Raw genomic sequence first — 20,260 nt, 5'->3', positions numbered from 1 at the left:
TATTGGTAAACAGACTTAATTCTAACTAAGTAAATGCATAGGAAGACATTATTACTTAGTATATAAAATAGCTTAGGCCTTAGATTTAAAAATTCCTCCTCTAATATTCTTTAGTAAGTCTAAAATATGATGTTTAAACTGACTTCAAATCCTGGAGATATTTTTAAGATGTTTATGTTTCTCTCAATGCCTGCCATGAAAAAATACTTTTGATTGCCCAAGTGTTCCCATTATGGATGTAATGTTTCTTTGCTTGATTACTCACAAGTTGTCTGGCTGGCTCTCAGTCTTGCAATATGCTGAAATTAACCAATAGGAGCAATTTAAAGGACAAGTATTGGACAATTTAGCTTGCAAAGTCACCCAGAAGTAAAATGATTATTCACTCGGAAGTTATTATCATCCTAAAAACTTGTTCATGCTTCACGAAATCTGAACTTTATTTGTGTTTCATTTAAATTGAAGATCTAACTCAAAAGAAGTATGCTATAATATTGAGATATTGTTATTAAAACTTAGCAAAATAACTTTTGCAGAGATTTTATTTATTGGTTAAGTATCTTCATGAAGGGCACCTAGCACAGTCCCTGGTACATAGGTTACATATAAGAAAGGTATTCCCCTTTTTATTTTCTATTGTTTTAATGGAATGGTTGACTTCAAGCTACTGTGTTTATTCATACACATTATAGTGACAAATTATACTGTTGCTTTATCTGAACCCAGCATTGCTGATACTAAAATAATTCTATACAATACTTTATCACACTTTTTTGAAATTATTAAAGAATCCTTACATATACAAATATATAGCTAAATGTATATTAAAATAATGATAATTAATTAAACATATTGCTCACATTATAGAAGTCAAATGTCGAGCCTATTAGCATAGCCTTGTATTTGAAAAGAAAATGTAACTTAAATTTCACAAGTTACAACATCATTGACTTTTTAATATAATTATATATATATATTATAAACCACTATTTATTCAATCTCTCTGCCTTTTGTGTGAACCCTCTCCTAATAAAACTCAGTAACACATGGGTTTATACAAAAGAAATTTATGTAACACCTCTATAAAAATGATATAATATCTGACAGTTTTTTTGTAAAATAAATGTTTGATACATCATAGCTCTTATTTTATAAATTATTTACTAAAGCCTAAGCTAGGTTATCAGGGTTTTATTTCATTTGGTAAATGTCCCTTTTAATGTTCTTCCTATTATATAGTCTACAGATTAACAATGAAATTATTGTAATTTTGATAATGTAATATAAATTATTAATACTAGAGCAAAATTGGTTGAAAATAATAAATACACTACAATTTTTTCCTCAAAAAAAGCTTTGCAAAAGAAATGAGAAAATTGTAATTGTATAGAATAGATAATAGTGTCCTTTGGGGCTGCTTTATGGAGTAATTATTAAAACCAACAGATGCATTTCAATACTTGAAAATATTTTGCAGCTAGAATAAATGTTGCAATGTACACACAAAAATTCATGGACAATTATCCAAGGTTATCTTCTCAGATCTCCTCTTAATATCTATTTAATCATAGTTTAGACTGATTCCCTGTTTTGTTTTACTACAATGACAAATTAGATGTTGAGAATATGAAGAGCAGAGAAGGATCTGTTACTAGAAGTAAATGCACTGACAACATAAGAAGTGACAGCTGACAGTTTCATGGCAAGAAAGGAGCCATGATATTTTAACTTAGAGTTGAAAGATGAGTAGAAATTTGTAAGATGAAGAAATAGGGGAAAGCATTACATACAGGGAAAGCATTATGTGTAAAGACAAGGGACATGAAAGGTCATAGCCGGTGAGTGGCAAGTATGTCATATTGGTGGAACAGGTGGTAGTAAAGGAGGGGAAGAAGAGAGATGGCTGGTAGGATGAAAAGGTTAGACTGAGAATGAAGGGGATTGTATGCCATGCTATGGAGCTGGAATTTCATTCAGAGACAATGAGAAAAGGGCAGAAAAATAACATTCTTAGGAGACATCACTATCATAGGTCAGGTTGCTGTGAACATTGACCTGTATATCCTTCCTTGCATGCCAAAAATTGGCAGGAGGTCAGAAATACCCCTGACTTAAGTAAATGCTTCTAGAATTTTGCTGAGAATGAATGAGTCTTCCTTACCCCTTTCATTAACTTATGTGTTTATTCAGCCTACAGAAAGGTTTTATATAAAGTTTAGCAACAAAGTCTTCCTGTTTTGAGATCTAGTTGCCAGGTGCCCATCTCAGCACCATGTATTTTATATTCTAGTACAGGTATACTTCATTTTATTTATGCATGATTTATGCATTTATTGAATTTGATTGTGCTTCACCTTATTGAGTTTTGCAGGTATTGCCTTTTTCTTTTTTTAACAAATCGAAGTTTTATGGTAATCCTGCATTGTCAGATGATGGTTAGCACTTTTTGGCAATAAAGTATTTTTTAAATTAAGGTATGCAGATTGTTTTTAAAAACATAATGCTATTGCACACAATGAACTATGATATAGTGTAAACATATCTTTTACATGCACTGGGAAACCAAAAACTCCATGTGACTCCCTTTATTGCAATATATACTTTATTGTGGTGGTCTGGAATCAAACATTCAATGTCTTCGGGGATGCCTGTCCATACAATATGGCAGTAGGAAGAAATAAATTCTGTATTAGTTAAGATATGGGTTCAAATGTATGTAAAGTGGCTTTACAGGTAGGAGCTGAGACCCAGGCTGCTTCCAACTTTCAACCTATCATCTGTAGGATAAGACTCTTTATCAAGAACTGTGAAGAGTGAAATTTTCCCAGGCCTGAAAGCTAACAAATTAGCCTACCACAGTTTCATAGATGCTGGTAAAAGACACAAGATTCTGGGATCAGAAAGAAATGACTTTGTTTCTCATGCACAACAGATAGAATGAGCTCTATGTTCACATGGGTTTCCCCTGTCCCTCCAAATCCCACCAGGGTGATACAGAGAGATTCATGTGAATGCTTATTTACATAGAGGACTTTTCTCACATCTGGAGTTTAGGAACTGCTAATCCTTAAAGGGGCTGCCAGCAAACCTGTCCAATCATTGCTCTGAAGGTAGATATTATCTTTATTATTGTGTTCCTGCTCTCTCAAGGAACAAACCTGCTCTCTGCCCAAAAGAAAGACACTATCTCTACCTTCCAAAGCTGTTCGATTTACAAATATCCTTGAAAAGATGGTGGAAAAAGTTGCCAATATTTTTGCTTGGAAAATGTGCAGGAATGTTAAAAGTCCATGGAGAATTGTCTACAAACCCTCTGGTCCTGAAGGTGGAGTCCTAGCTATCACAGTCACAGTTCAAACAGAAGGATGAAGGAAAAGTGGAAGAAGGAGTGCATCCTCTCCCTTTAAGAATCAATCTTTTAAGTTTCACTACTCACTTTTTACATCCAGTTGGCCAGAACTTAGTTACATGACAATACCCGACTGATCAGGTGCTGGGAAATGTTATCTTTATTTTAGGTGGCCACTTGCCTAGCTAACAGTGCTGTGCATGCTGTCATATAAAAAGGAATGAATGACTATTAAGAGCCAATTATAACCTTCTGCCACAGCACTAGATCTTTTCCAGCCCTGTGTGCCACTGTGCATTCTGTCCTAAGTACCTTGTTACTATATAGGGTGGGTTACTGTTCATTCATCGCTCATTAATCAATTCAGGTATGTCTCCACTAGAAAGTCTTTTTGATCCCACTTTTTCTTTTCCCCAGAAATTTAATGTTATTTATAATCGGTACACTAGGGAAATTTATTTAATATGTGGCATATCTTATCATTGGTACATAACTTCAGGAATGGCTATAGAAAGTGCAGTATAACACATTTGATGCAAATCTCTAGATCCAGAACTTTGTTTGATCCTTTGTTTCCTAATTGATGGAGAACTCTTTCATCTGATCCCATGATAAGGCTTGTCATTCCTGCTATCAAAATACTCCTGCATGTACCTTTCAGTGAATAATTTCCATGAGAGGTACTAGTTGAGTGCCTGAGAGTACAGTGAGTGGGATTTCAGTAAGCTTACACATCAGGCTGCTTTTGTTCCCACTTACTAAGAAATGTTGGTACATGTAGCAAACTCAGTCTGAGACTCTGTTATTGTGTATTGGTTTGCTATGATTTCAAATTCACTTATTTATGACCAAAAAAAAAAATGAAGTTGTTTTTAGAAGTAAAGTTGTTTTGATATAAGAATGAAGTAACTTGTGTCTGGATGTCATCATCTCATCTGCCCTTGATTGATAAGCACTTAGTAGCTCAGCTGCTGAGGGGCCCAGCTGGGGGCTTTTCAATAAAAACTTGTGGAGAAGTAACTCTGGCAAAGGGAACATTTAGACTATAAACACAGAGAGTTCGCGAAGGCTATCCCAGAGTTTCAGTCTGGACAAAGCTACCCTTTGCTAATTTAGCTCTCGGAAGATCTTGGGCATTAGTTTCTGCTATGATAAATGAGACTTCTTTATCAGCCAGTGGTGATCCCCAGGATTATCAGCCTGTCTGTCAACACCACTGCCATCGTTCCCTAGCAACATGCTCTAGCAACTGAGGGACTTTTAATTTTCCACTGGCAGCTGCACATCAGCTTTTTGTTGGCAAAACCAAACCGCCTCTTCCAGAAACCAAAACTCATAGAAAGAGTACACTTCAAGTAAATTTGGACTTTATTTCTATCTTCTCCCCTTGCCTGGAACAATAGTGTATTTAATCTATCATGGGTGTGTTATTTCTTTATTAGCTTATTAAGAGACATGACCCTGTATGCTATTGGTTTGTGAAATTCCTACAGTGAAGCTGTGTTTAAACTACTGGCAAAGACAATCTCAGTCCCTGAGCATAATTTGCTGCCCCAAACAAGAGGGACTTGCTGTCATTATAGCATATGGTTAACAGAACCCACTTACCTTTATTTATTAGAATGTGCCTATATTTCCTAAGAAATCTCTGACAATTATAAATACAGAAATTAATTTAGGTTAATGAATTGCATCCCACCCAACTTAGTAGGATTTACTAACCCAAAACCTGGTAGAAATGGTCACTTCAATTTTAATCCCTCCATGTTTCCTTGCCAACTCCCACTCTACACCTATTACAATTCTGAATTTCTTTCTTTTGATGTTTCTTATTTCCCTTATTAATATAATGTAAGGTCTCTGAGGGCAGATTTGATTTATTTTCTCTGATATATCATCATAGCAAGTACCTATTTGTGAATTTTTAAAAAATGAATGAAGCAAGCACTCATATCCAATTCTTGAAAAAGAATGATGTATGAATGGAAGTTGTCAAAGAAAAGGCACCTGTTTAAGTTCCGCTGAAATAAGATATTGACATATTGCAGACAAAAGTATCAATCCTGTGTCTTGGGAACGCAAAAGACGGAACGATTATTTTTAAATTGGTGAATTTTAAAAGGGTTAATAGAAAAGGTACAGATTAAACTAGGCTTTGGGTGATGGAAATATTACAAATAATTTCATTTAGGTTTTATTTAAAGGCACATCTTAATATATTTTTAATGTTTTTTTACACTATTGTTCTCAAGTACAATAAACTGAATTGTGTTTGTACCAATCTTGCCACATGGAATTTAACACACATAGAGATCTAGAGTTGTGTTAGGCTGTCACTCCAGAGAGTTTTCAAATGTATCCAAAGACCAGATGAAAATCTGGGTAGAGAAACTAAATGGACAGTGGACAGTCACAAGTTATTAAGAAAAAAATGGAAGGGAAATCTGGAGAGAGAGATGAGTATGTAAAAATGCAGAAGAGTGTGAACATCAAGCCGTTCTTTATGTTTGGGACATAAGGTGTCTGTAAGGCAGGTGGTTAAGAGAGAAGACTGGAGAAGGAAAGAGAGGTCGTTTCATAAAACCACTGAATTCTAAATTAAGGAGTTTGGCAGTAGTTATGCTCAAGTAGGGAGCCAAAATGAATTGTCTTCTTGAGATAGGCTGGGTCTTGAGACCATTGCTGCAGTGCTTGCACCTGGACAAATGTCTCCTTTAGCAGCAAAATACAAAGAAAGTATAAGGGACTAAAAATAGCTGCATACATGTACAGTTGGGGCAAATTATGAATAAAAAGATACAAAAAAACAAAAAAAACAGGGTGTTGGGAGAAAAAGCAGGGTACTGCATATGCACCTTGCACACAGCACCACCATGGGGGTGGGCAGACCACCCAAGCCACCTCTCCGGCCCAATCCTTGACCCACCCATATCCCATATAAAGAAGCAGCTTGCCCTGCCTCATGGAGCAAGCAAGGAAAATTGTTACTTGTCTTCACTCCCTCCTGCTGCAGCAAGAACCCCAATAAAGCCTTGCCTGAATTTCTTGCCTGGCCTCTTATCAATTTCTATTGATTGAGGGGGCCAAGAACCCTGGTCAGTAACATTCTGTTGCTATACATTTTAATTCTGAGGCATGATTTATCAAGTAATCCCTATGAACCACTGGAATGCATCTCAGCCAATCTAATTTTGTGATGAGATTCTAATAATTTTTTTAGTTTCCTTGAGCAATTATAAATTATTCTTCAGCCAGAGTGATTTTTACAAAATTGAAATACATCCATGTTGCTGCCCTTTTTTAAACCTTTTATAATATTTTTACCTTAGCCAAGTTGCTATGACCTAGAGGCTGGCTTTCTATCCAATCTATTGGGGCCACTATTCCTCATTATATTTCAGCTAAACTCAACTTTTCCACCTTTTATTTGCAATTCACACTCAGGAACTGAACACAGCTTGTTCCTTCTCATTGCAGTTCTTTCTCACTTTCTGCAAATCTGGTAAATCAATCAAGTTCCAGCTTAGAAATCATTTCTTCCAGAAGGCAAATCACAAATCTCCTAAGCCTATTAACAGCTCTCAGTGAGACTCAGCAAATAAGTGATTTTTTTTAAATGTGTGACTCTAAAATAATACAATTTTAATACAAACTGCTTGTAATAGGGAAGAACAAATCTGACTCCATATTAAATCTGTTTCTATTACTTTAACCTTTGTATTCTATTGCTTTTGCTTGAGTTAAGAATGTTGCCTATAGCTTGAAATATATGAATCGGCCCATTTTCAAAGCTCTGACCTTTAAGGGTATGACACTTTTCCATTCATATAGAGATAAAATGTTGCAGAACAGAGATTAACATTTGTCTTGCTTGTGGTTTACAGGAACATCTTGGCCTGACCTATGTGGAAAACTGCAAGAACAAAGGATTCCTGTACCAAGAAGTGTGCAACAACCAACCATGCCCCTTCTTCACGTTGTCTTTAAAAATTCATTGCTGATATCCTTCAGGGATTTTGGGGTTTTGGGGGGCATTAACTACCCATCTCCTTGCATAGCCCTGCAATAAACGTTTCTCTGCTCTTAACTCTGATGTTTTGGTTTGTTTGGCCTCACTGCCTCAGGCACATGAACTTGCATTTGGTGACATGTTTATCATAGGAAATCTTTTACAATTTAGGGTTCATTTTTAAGAAAAAGAATGTCAAAGTTTGGATACAAAAATAGAAATGGTCTTAGAGAGTACCACGTAAGTGGCAGAGCTTGAGGCATAATAAGATACAGTGCTAGATATTGGGATGTACTGGAGAAAACAACAGACATGACTCCTGTTCTCATGATATTTCAAACTGTATAAACTTCAGTCTGCACAGAAATAGCAGCTTCTTCATGTGTATTATTAACATGAGGTTTTGAATGACTGAGTAAATCAGTTTTGCCATGGTGAATCATGAAACAAACAGTTTTTTAAATCTGTTTTGCAGATTCTCCAAGGACCAGAGCATACATTTATTAAAATTCAGGACTATTTATGGATGTGCTCAGGCAGTATGAGTATCTGCTTTTTGAGCTTACTCAGGAAATAAAGGGAAACAAACCGGAAAGACCTTTTAGTTACAAAGTAAAGCTTGAAAGAACAAAGCTAAGGCACAGAGCAAATAAGAAACAAAAATAGTTACTAGTGTAGATATTATTTGGAGAGTCTGAGGTTTTATATGGTCACTCTCTACACCAGAATGTCTATTTACTGTTTTGTTGTATTCCCTTTATGCATCAAGTAAGTCTGTGGCTATGCTGGCCTAAGATGATATATCTACGACTTAGGTTAATCTGTCTCATTGGATGACTGACCAAAATGTTTCATAAAATTGATATAATTTTGCTCTTGAATACACCAGAATACGCTCATTAATTTTAAGCCATGAACCAATGCCTTGTTTTTCCACAATAAAGGTATCATGAATGATCTAAACTCAAGAAGGCTGTTCACTGGCTTTTATTAGCCTTAATTGGGAAAATTATTCAAAATAATATTCAGAGAAGCAACAGTCAGGTTAGAATGACACATTAGTGAGAGGTGAAAATTAAACAAGAGGTAAAAAAAGTCATGTCAGTAGAGGTAAATAAAGTCATGTCAGTACAGGTGAGAGAAAAATAAACAACTGTTTATTGAATGTTGAAACAATTTTCTGATGTGGGTCTGAAGTGAAAGGTCACTTTCTAGTGATTATGTTTTTCTCTGAGTAAAACAGGAAAAGCAACCAGACATTAAGAGAAAGTCATTAAACCACAGAATTTAGAGGCCATTAAATCACACTCAAGGGAATTAAAAAATAACCCAAATGAGGTCTATACTTTTCTGATTTAAAGGAGAAAGATTATTTGAAGTAAAAATGAAATAATTCCAAACATTTTCATAAAATAGGGTTAAAATTTGGGAAAATGTACTTAATTAAAATGTAAACAATTTTAAGAACAAAAACTTTAAATACTCTCACACTCTGATATTTGGTATGAAGAATGTTGTTAGAGTAAAACATGATTTCTTAGGATATTAAATATCCTAGCTGACCAAAAAGATACAAGGACCACAAAATGATACAAATGATGAATTCCATATAAAGCTAATTTAAAAGGGAAGAAACTGAATTAAAAAATTCAGTTATAATAACATGTGAAAATTTGCTACAAGACTATCCGTTAAATATTATATTTATTAAATTTTTTATCCCATTTATTTCTGATTAAGTTTGGAGATTTGTAACAAAACACACACACACACACACACACACACACACACACACATATATATATATAAAGATATTTCACAGTAAAATATTAAGGAAAGGTCACAAAAATATAATGCAAAGTAATTATAAAAAATCTAGAATAAAATAAGTAATATATTAAAACTTTAAAATAAGTGTGTGTGTCTTGGGTGTGTTGTGTGTGTATGTATGCCTTCTCATTACAGAATAATGTAACAAATGAATAATATAAGGAAAGGGTAAAGATATTTCTCATCTTTGTTGAGCAAATTTGTTATGTCAATGAGATACCCATTTCCTAAAGGATATAAGAGATGAATCTATATATTAGCATCAGTGTAAGTGGTGAGGAAAAGTCACTAAATGTACTCTCAAAAGCAATTTAAGAAAATATACATTTAGTGATACAAGAGATTTTTAAGGTAAAACAATAAGAGAGTATCCTCAATTGAAATAAGATGAATATGAGGCAGATAGGAAAGTGAGCTGTCAAATAAGTATATCATATATGGAAAATTAAAATAAAGATTATGTCTTCACTGGAAACAGTAAAATTCATAAGCAAAATGGCAATGATTAACAATAAAATATAGAAAAAATTTCCCAAGTTAAATGGAAAAGAAATAAAATGACTGAGGAGAAAAACTGTTTATGGGAAAGAAATCAGTGCTCAAAGACACACAATCATTAACATAAATACATACTAAAATATATATCCCAAAACCAAAGAACTAGAATAATGGAAAAGGAATCAAACAAAAACCAATCCTCAGTAGGTAAAAACTTTCCTTAGTAAAATAAAGACATGATTGAGATTGTTCAAATGAATCTCCAAATAGTAAGTTAAAAAAATGAAAAGCAGCCATCAGGTTATACCCTGGTAAACATTTTGAAATTGGAGAACATTCCAGTAGTTAAGCTCTTATCTCGCAGCCCCACATTCTCTCTCCTGTACTCTGATTTTTGATATGGGGGCTGGAACTCTGAAAACCACGTTTCTGTTTTGCCACCTGGTTCCTTCTTTTAGGATGTGACATTAATGGATGCCAGAGGGAGACTGAAAGACTAGAGGAGGAAGGGTCTTGCTCCTTTCTGCTCATTTCCTGTTCCTGTGTCACCCCATCTTTTTTTCCTGCATTCAGTTGCATCCAATTGCCATTTTGCAGAACTTGCAAAATTGGCCTTATTGAGACCACTGAGAGCCATCAACACTAGCAGACTGGCACCACTTCCTCAGAGCTTCGGGTCCCAGGCCAAGGGGCCCCTCTTTCATGTCAGAGATGCCAACTCTGGCTAAGCAGAGGTCCAATCACAAATATCTGGATTTCATCTGCATAGGGGCTCTCCTCTGATTTTCTAAATCTTAATAACTACAATCCCTTCTTTTGTTTTCCAACACTAGGGGTGGTAGCTCTTTCCTTTAGTTGATATTTATGATATAGTGTTCTCTTGTTGACTTTTTGGTTAACTAGTTAATTTTTATATCTACTTAACAAATCTTTATATTAGATTATCTTTATAGAGAATCACTAATAAATAGCTGGAGTGGTTTCTGTCTCTTGACTGTACCCTAACTGATAGAAATATAGTCAAAACATCTATAAGAATGAGATATAAAAACATATTAAAGATGAAAAACTACTGGACTTACCACACATCTCCCTAAAAAAAAAAAGACAGAAGATAAGTAAGTATATAATATCTACTTGACTATAATGATACAAGGCTGTGACATTAAATTACTCAAGCCAATTTACAATAAATGTGTGAAAATATAGGAAAATTCCTTTTAGACATAAAGTTTCATAAATTATATAATCAACATATCCTTCCTAGAAAATAATAGTAGTAGTAATAGTAATATACTACTAATAATAAAGTGAGATACATTTACCTAGAAATAATTTCTAGAACATAAGAAGAACTCTACAAGGCAAAATGAAAAAGACGGAAACCCAAATGGAAACAGGAAAAAGACTTTAATATATACTTCAGCCAGAATATATAAAATTGTTAATAAGTATATAAAAGGAGCACAATCTCAGTCATTAACTGAATGTGATAGCATTATCCACCAGAATAAATAAAACCATAAAAGATAAAAACTGACGTTACCAAATCAGTAGATGCATAGTATCTAGATCTCTAGTACAGTGTGAATATGTACATAAATTAGGAAAACACTTTCAAAATCTTCTGGGAATTATCCCTTAAGGCTGAGCACAAGAATACCGTACAGCCTGGCAATTGCAGTTCCAGGTCTACACTCAGCTAAAATTTGTACGCATGCTCACAAAGGACATATATAAGTGAGGATGTTCACAGCCAAACTATTCTTAATAAGCAAGAAATGGAAACAATTAAAATGATAATTTTGATATATTAAAGAAGAATAAACTGCGAAGACAATTATTAATACTATATTTTGTTAAATTCTGAATTTCAAGGCATATTAAATAAAACTGAGCCGAGTATAAATTAATGAATAAGAAAAGAAGAGGGAAAACAAGTATAACTTCACTCTATGCCCACATTTGATTAAAGATAAAAACAAAACCAAATAATGATACAGACAAAACCTAAGATAAGGCAAAATTAGTAATAATGCTAACACCTAAAAATAACAAATTAGGAGGTTAATAACAGTACAAAAGAAGATATAACAATACAAGATAGATTATTATTAATAGTCATAGGGTTAGAAGTAAGGTACAACTATCTTCTGCTAAATTTTAAAATCTCAGTAAAATATAACTTTTAAAGGGAATATATATGATAATATACATATAATTTTTTCTATCATTTGTCATGTTCAAGAATATATACTTCCCATATTTGTAGATACTTATAGCAGATAAATTGTAGAAATCTTCTCAATTCATGTTATGATTTTATTATGATAAGAAAAGCTTCATATCATAATGGAAAATATTATGAAATGTTTTTCAAAAGATACGTAGATCATAGATGAAAACTCATAGACTATAGAATGCAACAAATTACTAAATGAATAATGCAACATGGATAAGTTGGTTTTATTTTAAATGTACAATGATTTACAATTATAATATTTATGTAAATCACCATATTAATAGATCAAATAAGAAAAAATATAATTTTATACATTTTTAGAAAGAATTTAATAAAACATTATACCAAGGTTGATTTTTTAAAATAAAATATCCATTAGTGAAACTACAGGTAATGACAAGATCTTGCCCTTGACACCACATGGTATAAGTATCTCAAATAGCAACTAATATCACACAGACTATAAAGCATTAAAGTTTTTCCAATTAAAAGACATAAACGAGGTCACCCAATATCACTACTATATATGTCACTATTCTAAAAATAAAAGCAATACAATAAAAAGGAAATAAACATAAACATTAAGAAGGAAGAGACAAAGTTTTTTTATTAGTTTACCATATTTATCTTCCTAGAAAATCTATTATTATAAATCAAAAAAACTGATACATGGGGCTTCCCTGGTGACGCAGTGGTTGGGAGTCTGCCTGCCGATGCAGGGGACGCAGGTTCGTGCCCCAGTCCGGGATGATCCCACATGCCACGGAGCGGCTGGGCCGGTGAGCCATGGCTGCTGGACCTGTGCGTCCAGAGCCTGTGCTCCACAACGGGAGAGGCCACAGCAGTGAGAGGCCCACATACCACAAAAAAAAAAAAAAAAAAAAAAACCCTGATACATGCATTTAGTAAAATGGTTATCATAAATATAGATACTTAAACTTTCTTCTCCAGTGTACTATAAATGTATAATTATTAATACATACAAATATATAAACCAAAATATAATATCTAAATTTTTCAAAAATACAAATAAGTGTGAATAAAACTCAGAAAGAAAATACTAAACCTATACCTAAATTAAAACCACTAAAATACATAGCGACTAATTTTAAGAGATAAAAGTAAGATCACATTTTCAGATGAAAAGATTTCAAATGTATAGATCTAACATTTTCCCTAATTAATATGTAAACATTTATTTCCAGGAAAAATCCTAAATGAATTCTCAGGAAGTATACATGACACTAAGAATATAATTTTAGGCATCAAATAAACCTAAATGAAAATTGAAGCCCAACATTCATTAAACATGTATATCTAGTGCAAAGAGAAAACAGTAATGTATGTAATTTTAAGAACAGTAAGCAGTTTGGGATAGTGTGCAGAGTGGTTTAATTTAATAGGATTAATAGTAAATAACTTTCTTTGTGGACAAATTTTGAGATGAAACCTGAAAAATTAGAAAAACCCAAGCACGTGATGGTGAGTAGGAACAGCATCTCAGACAAAGAAAAGAGCACATTCAAAGGGACTGAGTTTGGTTAGAGCTGCTATATTTGAAGCAAAGATAAAAGGGCAATTTGGCTGACGTACAGAGAAAAAATGTAGAATAGGCAGAAATAAGATCCAGTAGGTCCCTTTAGGTAAAGATAGGCATTGTGTTCTAATTGTAAAGAGAAGTTCTTGAAGAGGACTGAAATATTACTTGCATTTGTTAAGCAGCTGTGGCAGCTTTAGCAAATGGACTTTAGGGGAAAGAGAAGTAAACAGATTGGAAGCTTTTGCTGTTGTTCAAACCAGGGGTGTTATTAGCTTTTTTAGGGCAGAGTTTCTCATGGCAGTGAGAGGGAGTGTATTTTGCCATCCCGGAGGGTATATTAGGCAATGTCTGGAGACTCTTTTGATTACCACATTGGGCAGGGTGTTGCAGTTGGTATCTAGTAGATAAAAGCCAGTCTGCTGCTAAACACTGTGCAATGCACAGGACAGAGCCCTGCACCAAACAAAGATTTATCTGATTCAAAATATCAACAGTGTTGTGTTTGAAAATTCCCCATTTAGGGTGATAGGAATGGAAAAGGAGAAAAGTGAAGAGACATACAATCATGCAAAAAAATATATTAAGTACCAAATTTTTAGTAGTATTTTGCAGGCTCCTCAGACTATTTTACCAGAAAGGATATAAATATGCAGATCTTTAGTTCACATAATTCTCATGAAATATACGTGATACTTAAAAAAAAAGTTATTGTAAAGAAGTTTTGGGTTTTATTTTATAAGAAGGGGCAATCAGAAAAATATGCAGTCTTGATCTGTCAATGATCCATGAAGACTAAACTTAAAAAAATAATCAAAAACCAAAGATTTAAATATTTTATCAAAACAGTTTACTAAATGTTATTAAAACAATATTCAATCAAAAACTTTTTTTTTTTCAAATAAAAAAGGAAAGTCTACTCACTTGCCATTCAATGCTGCCACACCAACTGTGCTTCGGGCAATTGACATACTAGCTACAAATGTCCACTGCTGACTCTGAGGATCCCACCTCTCCACTGTGTTCAGATAGCTCCAGCCATCATGGCCTCCCACGGCATAGATAGGGCCTTCTAGTACCGTCACACCTAAAACATGGAAGAAATGAAAACCGAATGGATTTATTCCACAGTGAGGTTCTAAAATCAAATTAATAGTAAAAATTATGATGCCATTCAGAATAGGTTCTAGCAGTGAAGAAACATTTGCAACTCCCTCTTGTGAGAGCACCAGAATCACAGCTAACTGCTGAACAATCATTGACAGGAAGTCACTGGAACTCACCAAAAAAGATACCCTACATCCAAAGACAAAGGAAAAGCCACACTGAGACAGAAGGAGGGGTGCAATCACAATAAAATCAAATCTCAAAATTCCTGGGTTGGTGACCCACAAACTGAGGAACAATTATACCACAGAAGTCCACCCACTGGAGTGAAGGTTCTGAGGCACATGTCAGGCTTCCCAACTTGGGAATCTGGCAACAGGAGGAGGAATTCACAGAGAGTCAGATTTTGAAAGCTAGCAGGATTTGACTGCAGGGCTTCAACAGTACTGGGGAAAACAGAGACTCCACTCTTGGAGGACACACACAAAGTAGTGTGCACATCAGGACCCAAGAGGAAGGGGCAGTGACCCCATAGGAGACTGAAACAGACCTACCTCCTAGTGTTAGAGGGTCTCCTGCAGAGTCAGGGGGTGGCTGTGGCTCACCGTGGGGACAAGGACACTGGCAGCAGAAGTTCTGGGAAGTATTCCTTGGTGTGAGTTCTACTGGAGTCAACCACTAACCCTGCCAAAAAGCCTGTAGGCACCAGTGCTGGGTGGTCCCAGGCCAAACAAACAACATGGAGGGAACTCAGCCCCACCTATCAGCAGACAAGTGGATTAAAGTTTTACTGAGCTCTGCCCACCAGAGCAACACCCAACTCTACCCACCACCAGTCTCTCCTATCAGGAAGCTTGCACAAGCCTCATCCACCAGAAGGCAGACAGCAGAAGCAAGAAGAGCTACAAACCTGCAGCCTGTGGAACAAAAACCACATTCACAGAAAGACAAAATGAAAAGGCAGAGGACTAGGTACCAGATGAAGCAACAAGATAAAACCCCAAAAAACAAATAAATGAAGTGGAGATAGGCAACATTTCAGAAAAAGAATTCAGAATAATGATAGTGAAGATGATCCAGGACCCCAGAAAAAAAATGGAGGAAAAGATCAAGAAGATGCAAGAAATGTTTAACAAAGACCTAGAAGAATTAAAGAACAAACAAACAGAGATAAACAATACAATAACTGAAATGAAAAATACACTAGAAGGAATCAATAGCAGAATAACTGAGGCAGAAGAACCAGTAAGTGATCTGGAAGACAGAATGGTGGAATTCACTGCTGTGGAACAGAATAAAGAAAAAAGAATGAAAACCAATGAAGACAGCCTAAGAGACCTCTGAGACAACATTAAATGCACCAATATTTGCATTATAGGGGTCCCAGGAGAAGAGAAAGAGAAAGGGTCAAAGGAAATATTTGAAGAGATTAGAGTTGAAAACTTCCCTAACATAGGGAAGGAAATAGCCACAAAAGTCCAGGCAGGATAAACCCAAGGAGAAACACACTAAGACACAAAGTAATCAAATTGACAAAAATTAAAGACAAAGAAAAATTATTAAAACTAACAAGGGAAAAATGACAAATAACATACAAGGGAACTCTCATAACAGCTGACTTCTCAGAAGAAACTCTACAAGCCAGAAGGGAGTGGCATGAAATATTTAAAGTGATGAAAGGGAAGAAACTACAACCAAGATTACTGTACCCAGCAAGGATCTCATTCAGATTCGATGGAGAAATCAAAAGCTTTAAGACAAGCAAATACTAAGAGACTTCAGCACCACCAGACCAGCTCTACAACAAATGATGAAGGAATTTCTCCAAGTGGGAAACACAAGGGAAGAAAAGGACCTACAAAAACAAACCCAAAACAATTAAGAAAATGGTAATGGGAACATATATATCAATAATTACCTCAAATGTGAATGATGTGAATGAATTAAATGTTCCAACCAAAAGAAACAGGCTTGTTGAATGGATACAAAAACAAAACCCGTATATATGCTGTCTACAAGAGACCCACTTCAGACCTAGGGACACATACAGACTGAAAGTGAGGGGATGGAAAAAGATATTCCATGCAAATGGAAATCAAAAGAAAGCTTGAATAGCACTACTCATATCAGATAAAATAGACTTTAAAATAAAGAATGTTACCAAAGACAAGGAAGGACACTACATAATGATCAAGGGATCAACTGAAGAAGATATAATAATTATAAATATGTATGCACCCAACATAGGAGCACCTCAATGTATAAGGCAAATGCTAACAGCTATAAAAGAGGAAATTGACAGTAACACAGTAATCGTGTGGGACTTTAAAACCTTCCTTTCACCAATGGACAGATCAACCAGTCAGAAAATTAACAAGGAAACACAAGCTTTAAATGACACAATAGACCAAATAGATTTAATTGATATTTATAGGACATTCCATTTGAAAACAGCAGATTACACTTTCTTCTCAAGTGCACACGGAACAATGACATCTTGGGTCATAAATCAAGCCTCAGTAAATTTAAGAAAATTGAAATCATATCAAGCATCATTTGCAACCACAATGTTATGAGATTAGAAATAAATTACAGGGGAAAAAAAGGAAAAAACACAAACACATGGAGGCTAAACAATATGTTACTAAATAACCAAGAAATCACTGTAGAAATCAAAAATAAAATAAAAAAATACCTAGAAACAAATGACAATGAGAATATGACTACCCAAAACCTATGGGATGCAGTAAAAGCAGTTTAAGAGGGATGTTTACAACAATATAATCCTACCTCAAGAAACAAGAATAATCTCAAATTAACAATCTAACCTTACACCTAAAGGAACTAGAGAAAGAACAAACAAAACCCAAAGTTAGTACAAGGAAAGAAATCATAAAGATCAGAGCAGAAATAAATGAAATAGAAATTAACAAAACAATAGCAAATATCAATAAAACTAAAAGCTGGTTCTTTGAGAAGATAAATAAAATTGATAAACTTTTAGCCAAACTCATCAAGAAAAAGAGGGAGAGGACTCAAATCAATAAAATTAGAAATGAAAAAGGAGAAGTTACAATGGACACTGCAGAAATACAAAGCATCCTAAGAGACTACTAAAAGCAACTCTATGCCAATAAAATGGACAACCAGGAAGAAATGGACAAATTCTTAGAAAGGTATAACTTTCCAAGACTGTACCAGGAAGAAATAGAAAATATGAGCATACCAATCACAAGTAATGAAATTGAAACTCTGATTAAAAATCTTCCAACAAACAAAGTTCAGGACCAGATCGCTTCACAAGTGAATTCTATAAAATATTTAGAGGAGAGCTAACACCCATGCTTCTCAAACTCTTCCAAAATATTGCAGAGGAAAGAACACTCCCAAACTCATTCTACAAGGCCACCATCACACTGATACCAACATCAGACAAAGATACTACGAAAAGAAAATTACAGACCAATATCTCTGATGAATATAGTTGCAAAAATCCTCAACAAAATAATAGCAGACAGAATCCAACAGCACATTAAAAGGATCATACACCATGATCAAGTGGGATTTATCCCAGGGATGCAAGAATTCTTCAATATACACAAATCAATCAATGTGATACACTATATTAACAAATTAAAGAATAAAAACCATATGATCACCTCAATAGATGCAGAAAAAGCTTTTGACAAAATTGAACACCACTTATGATAAAAACTCTCCAGAAATGGGCAAAGAAAGAAAATACTTCAACAGAATAAAGGTAATATGAAACAAACCCACAGCAAACATCATTCTCAATGGTGAAAAACCAAAAGCATTTCCTCAAAGATGAGGACGAAGACAAGGATATCTGCTCTCGCCACTCTTATTCAACATAGTTTTGAAAGTTCTAGTCACGGCAATTAGAGAAGACAAAAAAATTAAAGGAATACAAATTGGAAAGGAAGTAAAACTCTCACTGTTTGCAGATGACATGATATATACTAGATAATCCTAAAGATGCCACCAGAAAGCTACTAGAGCTAATCAATGAATTTGGAAAAGTAGCAGGATAAAAAATTAATGCATAGAAATCTCTCGCATTCCTATACACTAACAACTAAAGATCAAAAAGAAATTAAGGAAACAATCCCATTCACCCTTGCAACACAAAGAATAAAATACCTAGGAATAAACCTACCTAAGGAGGTAAAAGACCTGTACTCAGAAAACTATAAGACACTGATGAAAGAAATCAAAGATGACACAAACAGATGGAGAGATATACCATGTTCTTGGATTGGAAGAATCAATATTGTGAAAATGACTATACTATCCAAAGCAATCTACAGATTCAATGCAATTCCTATCAAATTACCAATGGCATTTTTTACAGAACAAGAGCAAAATATCTTAAAATTTGTATGGAGGCACAAAAGACCCCAAATAGCCAAGGCAATCTTGAGGGAAAAAATTATGAGCTGGAGGAATCACACTCCCTAACTTCAGACTACACTACAAAGCTACAGTAATCAAGACAATATGGTACTGGCCCAAAAAGAGAAATATAGATCAATGGAACAGGATAGAAAGCCCAGAGATAAACCCACACACCTCTGGTCAACTAATCTATGACAAAGAAGGCAAGGATATCCAATGGAGAAAAGACAGTCTCTTCAATAAGTGGTGCTGGGAAAACTGGACAGCTACATGTAAAAGAAAGAAATTAGAACACTCCCTAACACCATACACAAAAATAAACTCAAAATGGATTAACAACCTAAATGTAAGAGTGGACACTATAAAACTCTTAGAGGAAAACACAGGAAGAACACTCTTTGACAAAAATCACAGCAAGATCTTTTTTGACCCACCTCCTAGAATAATGGAAATAAGATTTAAAAGCTTGTGCACAGCAATGGAAAATATAAACAAAACAAAATGACAACCCTCAGAATGGGAGAAAATATTTGCAAACAAATCAATGGACAAAGGGTTAATCTCCAAAATATATAAACAGCTCATGCAGCTCAATATTAAAAAAATAAACAACCCAATCAAAAAATGGGCAGAAGACCTAAATAGACATTGCTCCAAGGAAGACATACAGATGGCCAAGAGGAACATGAAAATCTGCTCAACATCAATAATTATAGAGAAATGCAAATTAAAAGTACAATGAGGTATTATATCACACCGTTCAGAATGGGCATCATCAGAAAATCTACAAACAACAAATGTTGGAGAGGGTGTGGAGAAAAGGGAACCCTCTTGCACTGTTGGTGGGAATGTATATTGATACAGCCACTGTGGAGAATAGTGTGCAGGTTCCTTAAAATACTAAAGAAAGAATTATCATATGACCCAGCAATCCCACTACTGGACATATATCCAGAGAAAGCCATAATTCAAAAAGACACATGCACCCCAATGTTCATTTTAGCACTATTTACAATAGCCAAGCCATGAAACACCCTAAATGCCCATCGACATACAAATGGGTAAAGAAGATGTGGCACATATATAGAATAGGATATTACTCAGCCATAACAAGGAATGAAATTGGGTCATCTGCAGAGATGTGGTTGGCCCTAGAGACTGTCATACAGAGTTAAGTAAGTCAAAAAGATGAAAATAAATATTGTATATTAAAGCATATATGTGAAATCTAGAAAAATGGTACAGATGAACTGGTTTGCAAGGCAGAAA

At 34.6% G+C, this 20,260-nt stretch overlaps 1 protein-coding gene across 2 annotated transcripts in view; it reads right to left on the bottom strand.

Annotated features, from left to right (window-relative positions):
- Window positions 1–20,260, bottom strand: part of KLHL1 (kelch like family member 1) — a 382,458-nt gene that overhangs the window by 22,566 nt on the left and 339,632 nt on the right. For both annotated transcript variants that reach the window (XM_059996028.1, XM_059996029.1), the window contains one exon: window positions 14,390–14,552. In XM_059996028.1, coding sequence (XP_059852011.1) covers window positions 14,390–14,552 — 163 coding nt within the window. The remainder of the gene's footprint in view (window positions 1–14,389; window positions 14,553–20,260) is intronic.

This window comes from Delphinus delphis, chromosome 18 (genome assembly GCF_949987515.2).
Source record: "Delphinus delphis chromosome 18, mDelDel1.2, whole genome shotgun sequence".
NCBI classification, from domain to species: domain Eukaryota; kingdom Metazoa; phylum Chordata; class Mammalia; order Artiodactyla; family Delphinidae; genus Delphinus; species Delphinus delphis.
The sequence above is the reverse complement of the archived record's forward strand: the minus strand, read 5'-3'. Positions and strand labels throughout refer to the sequence as shown.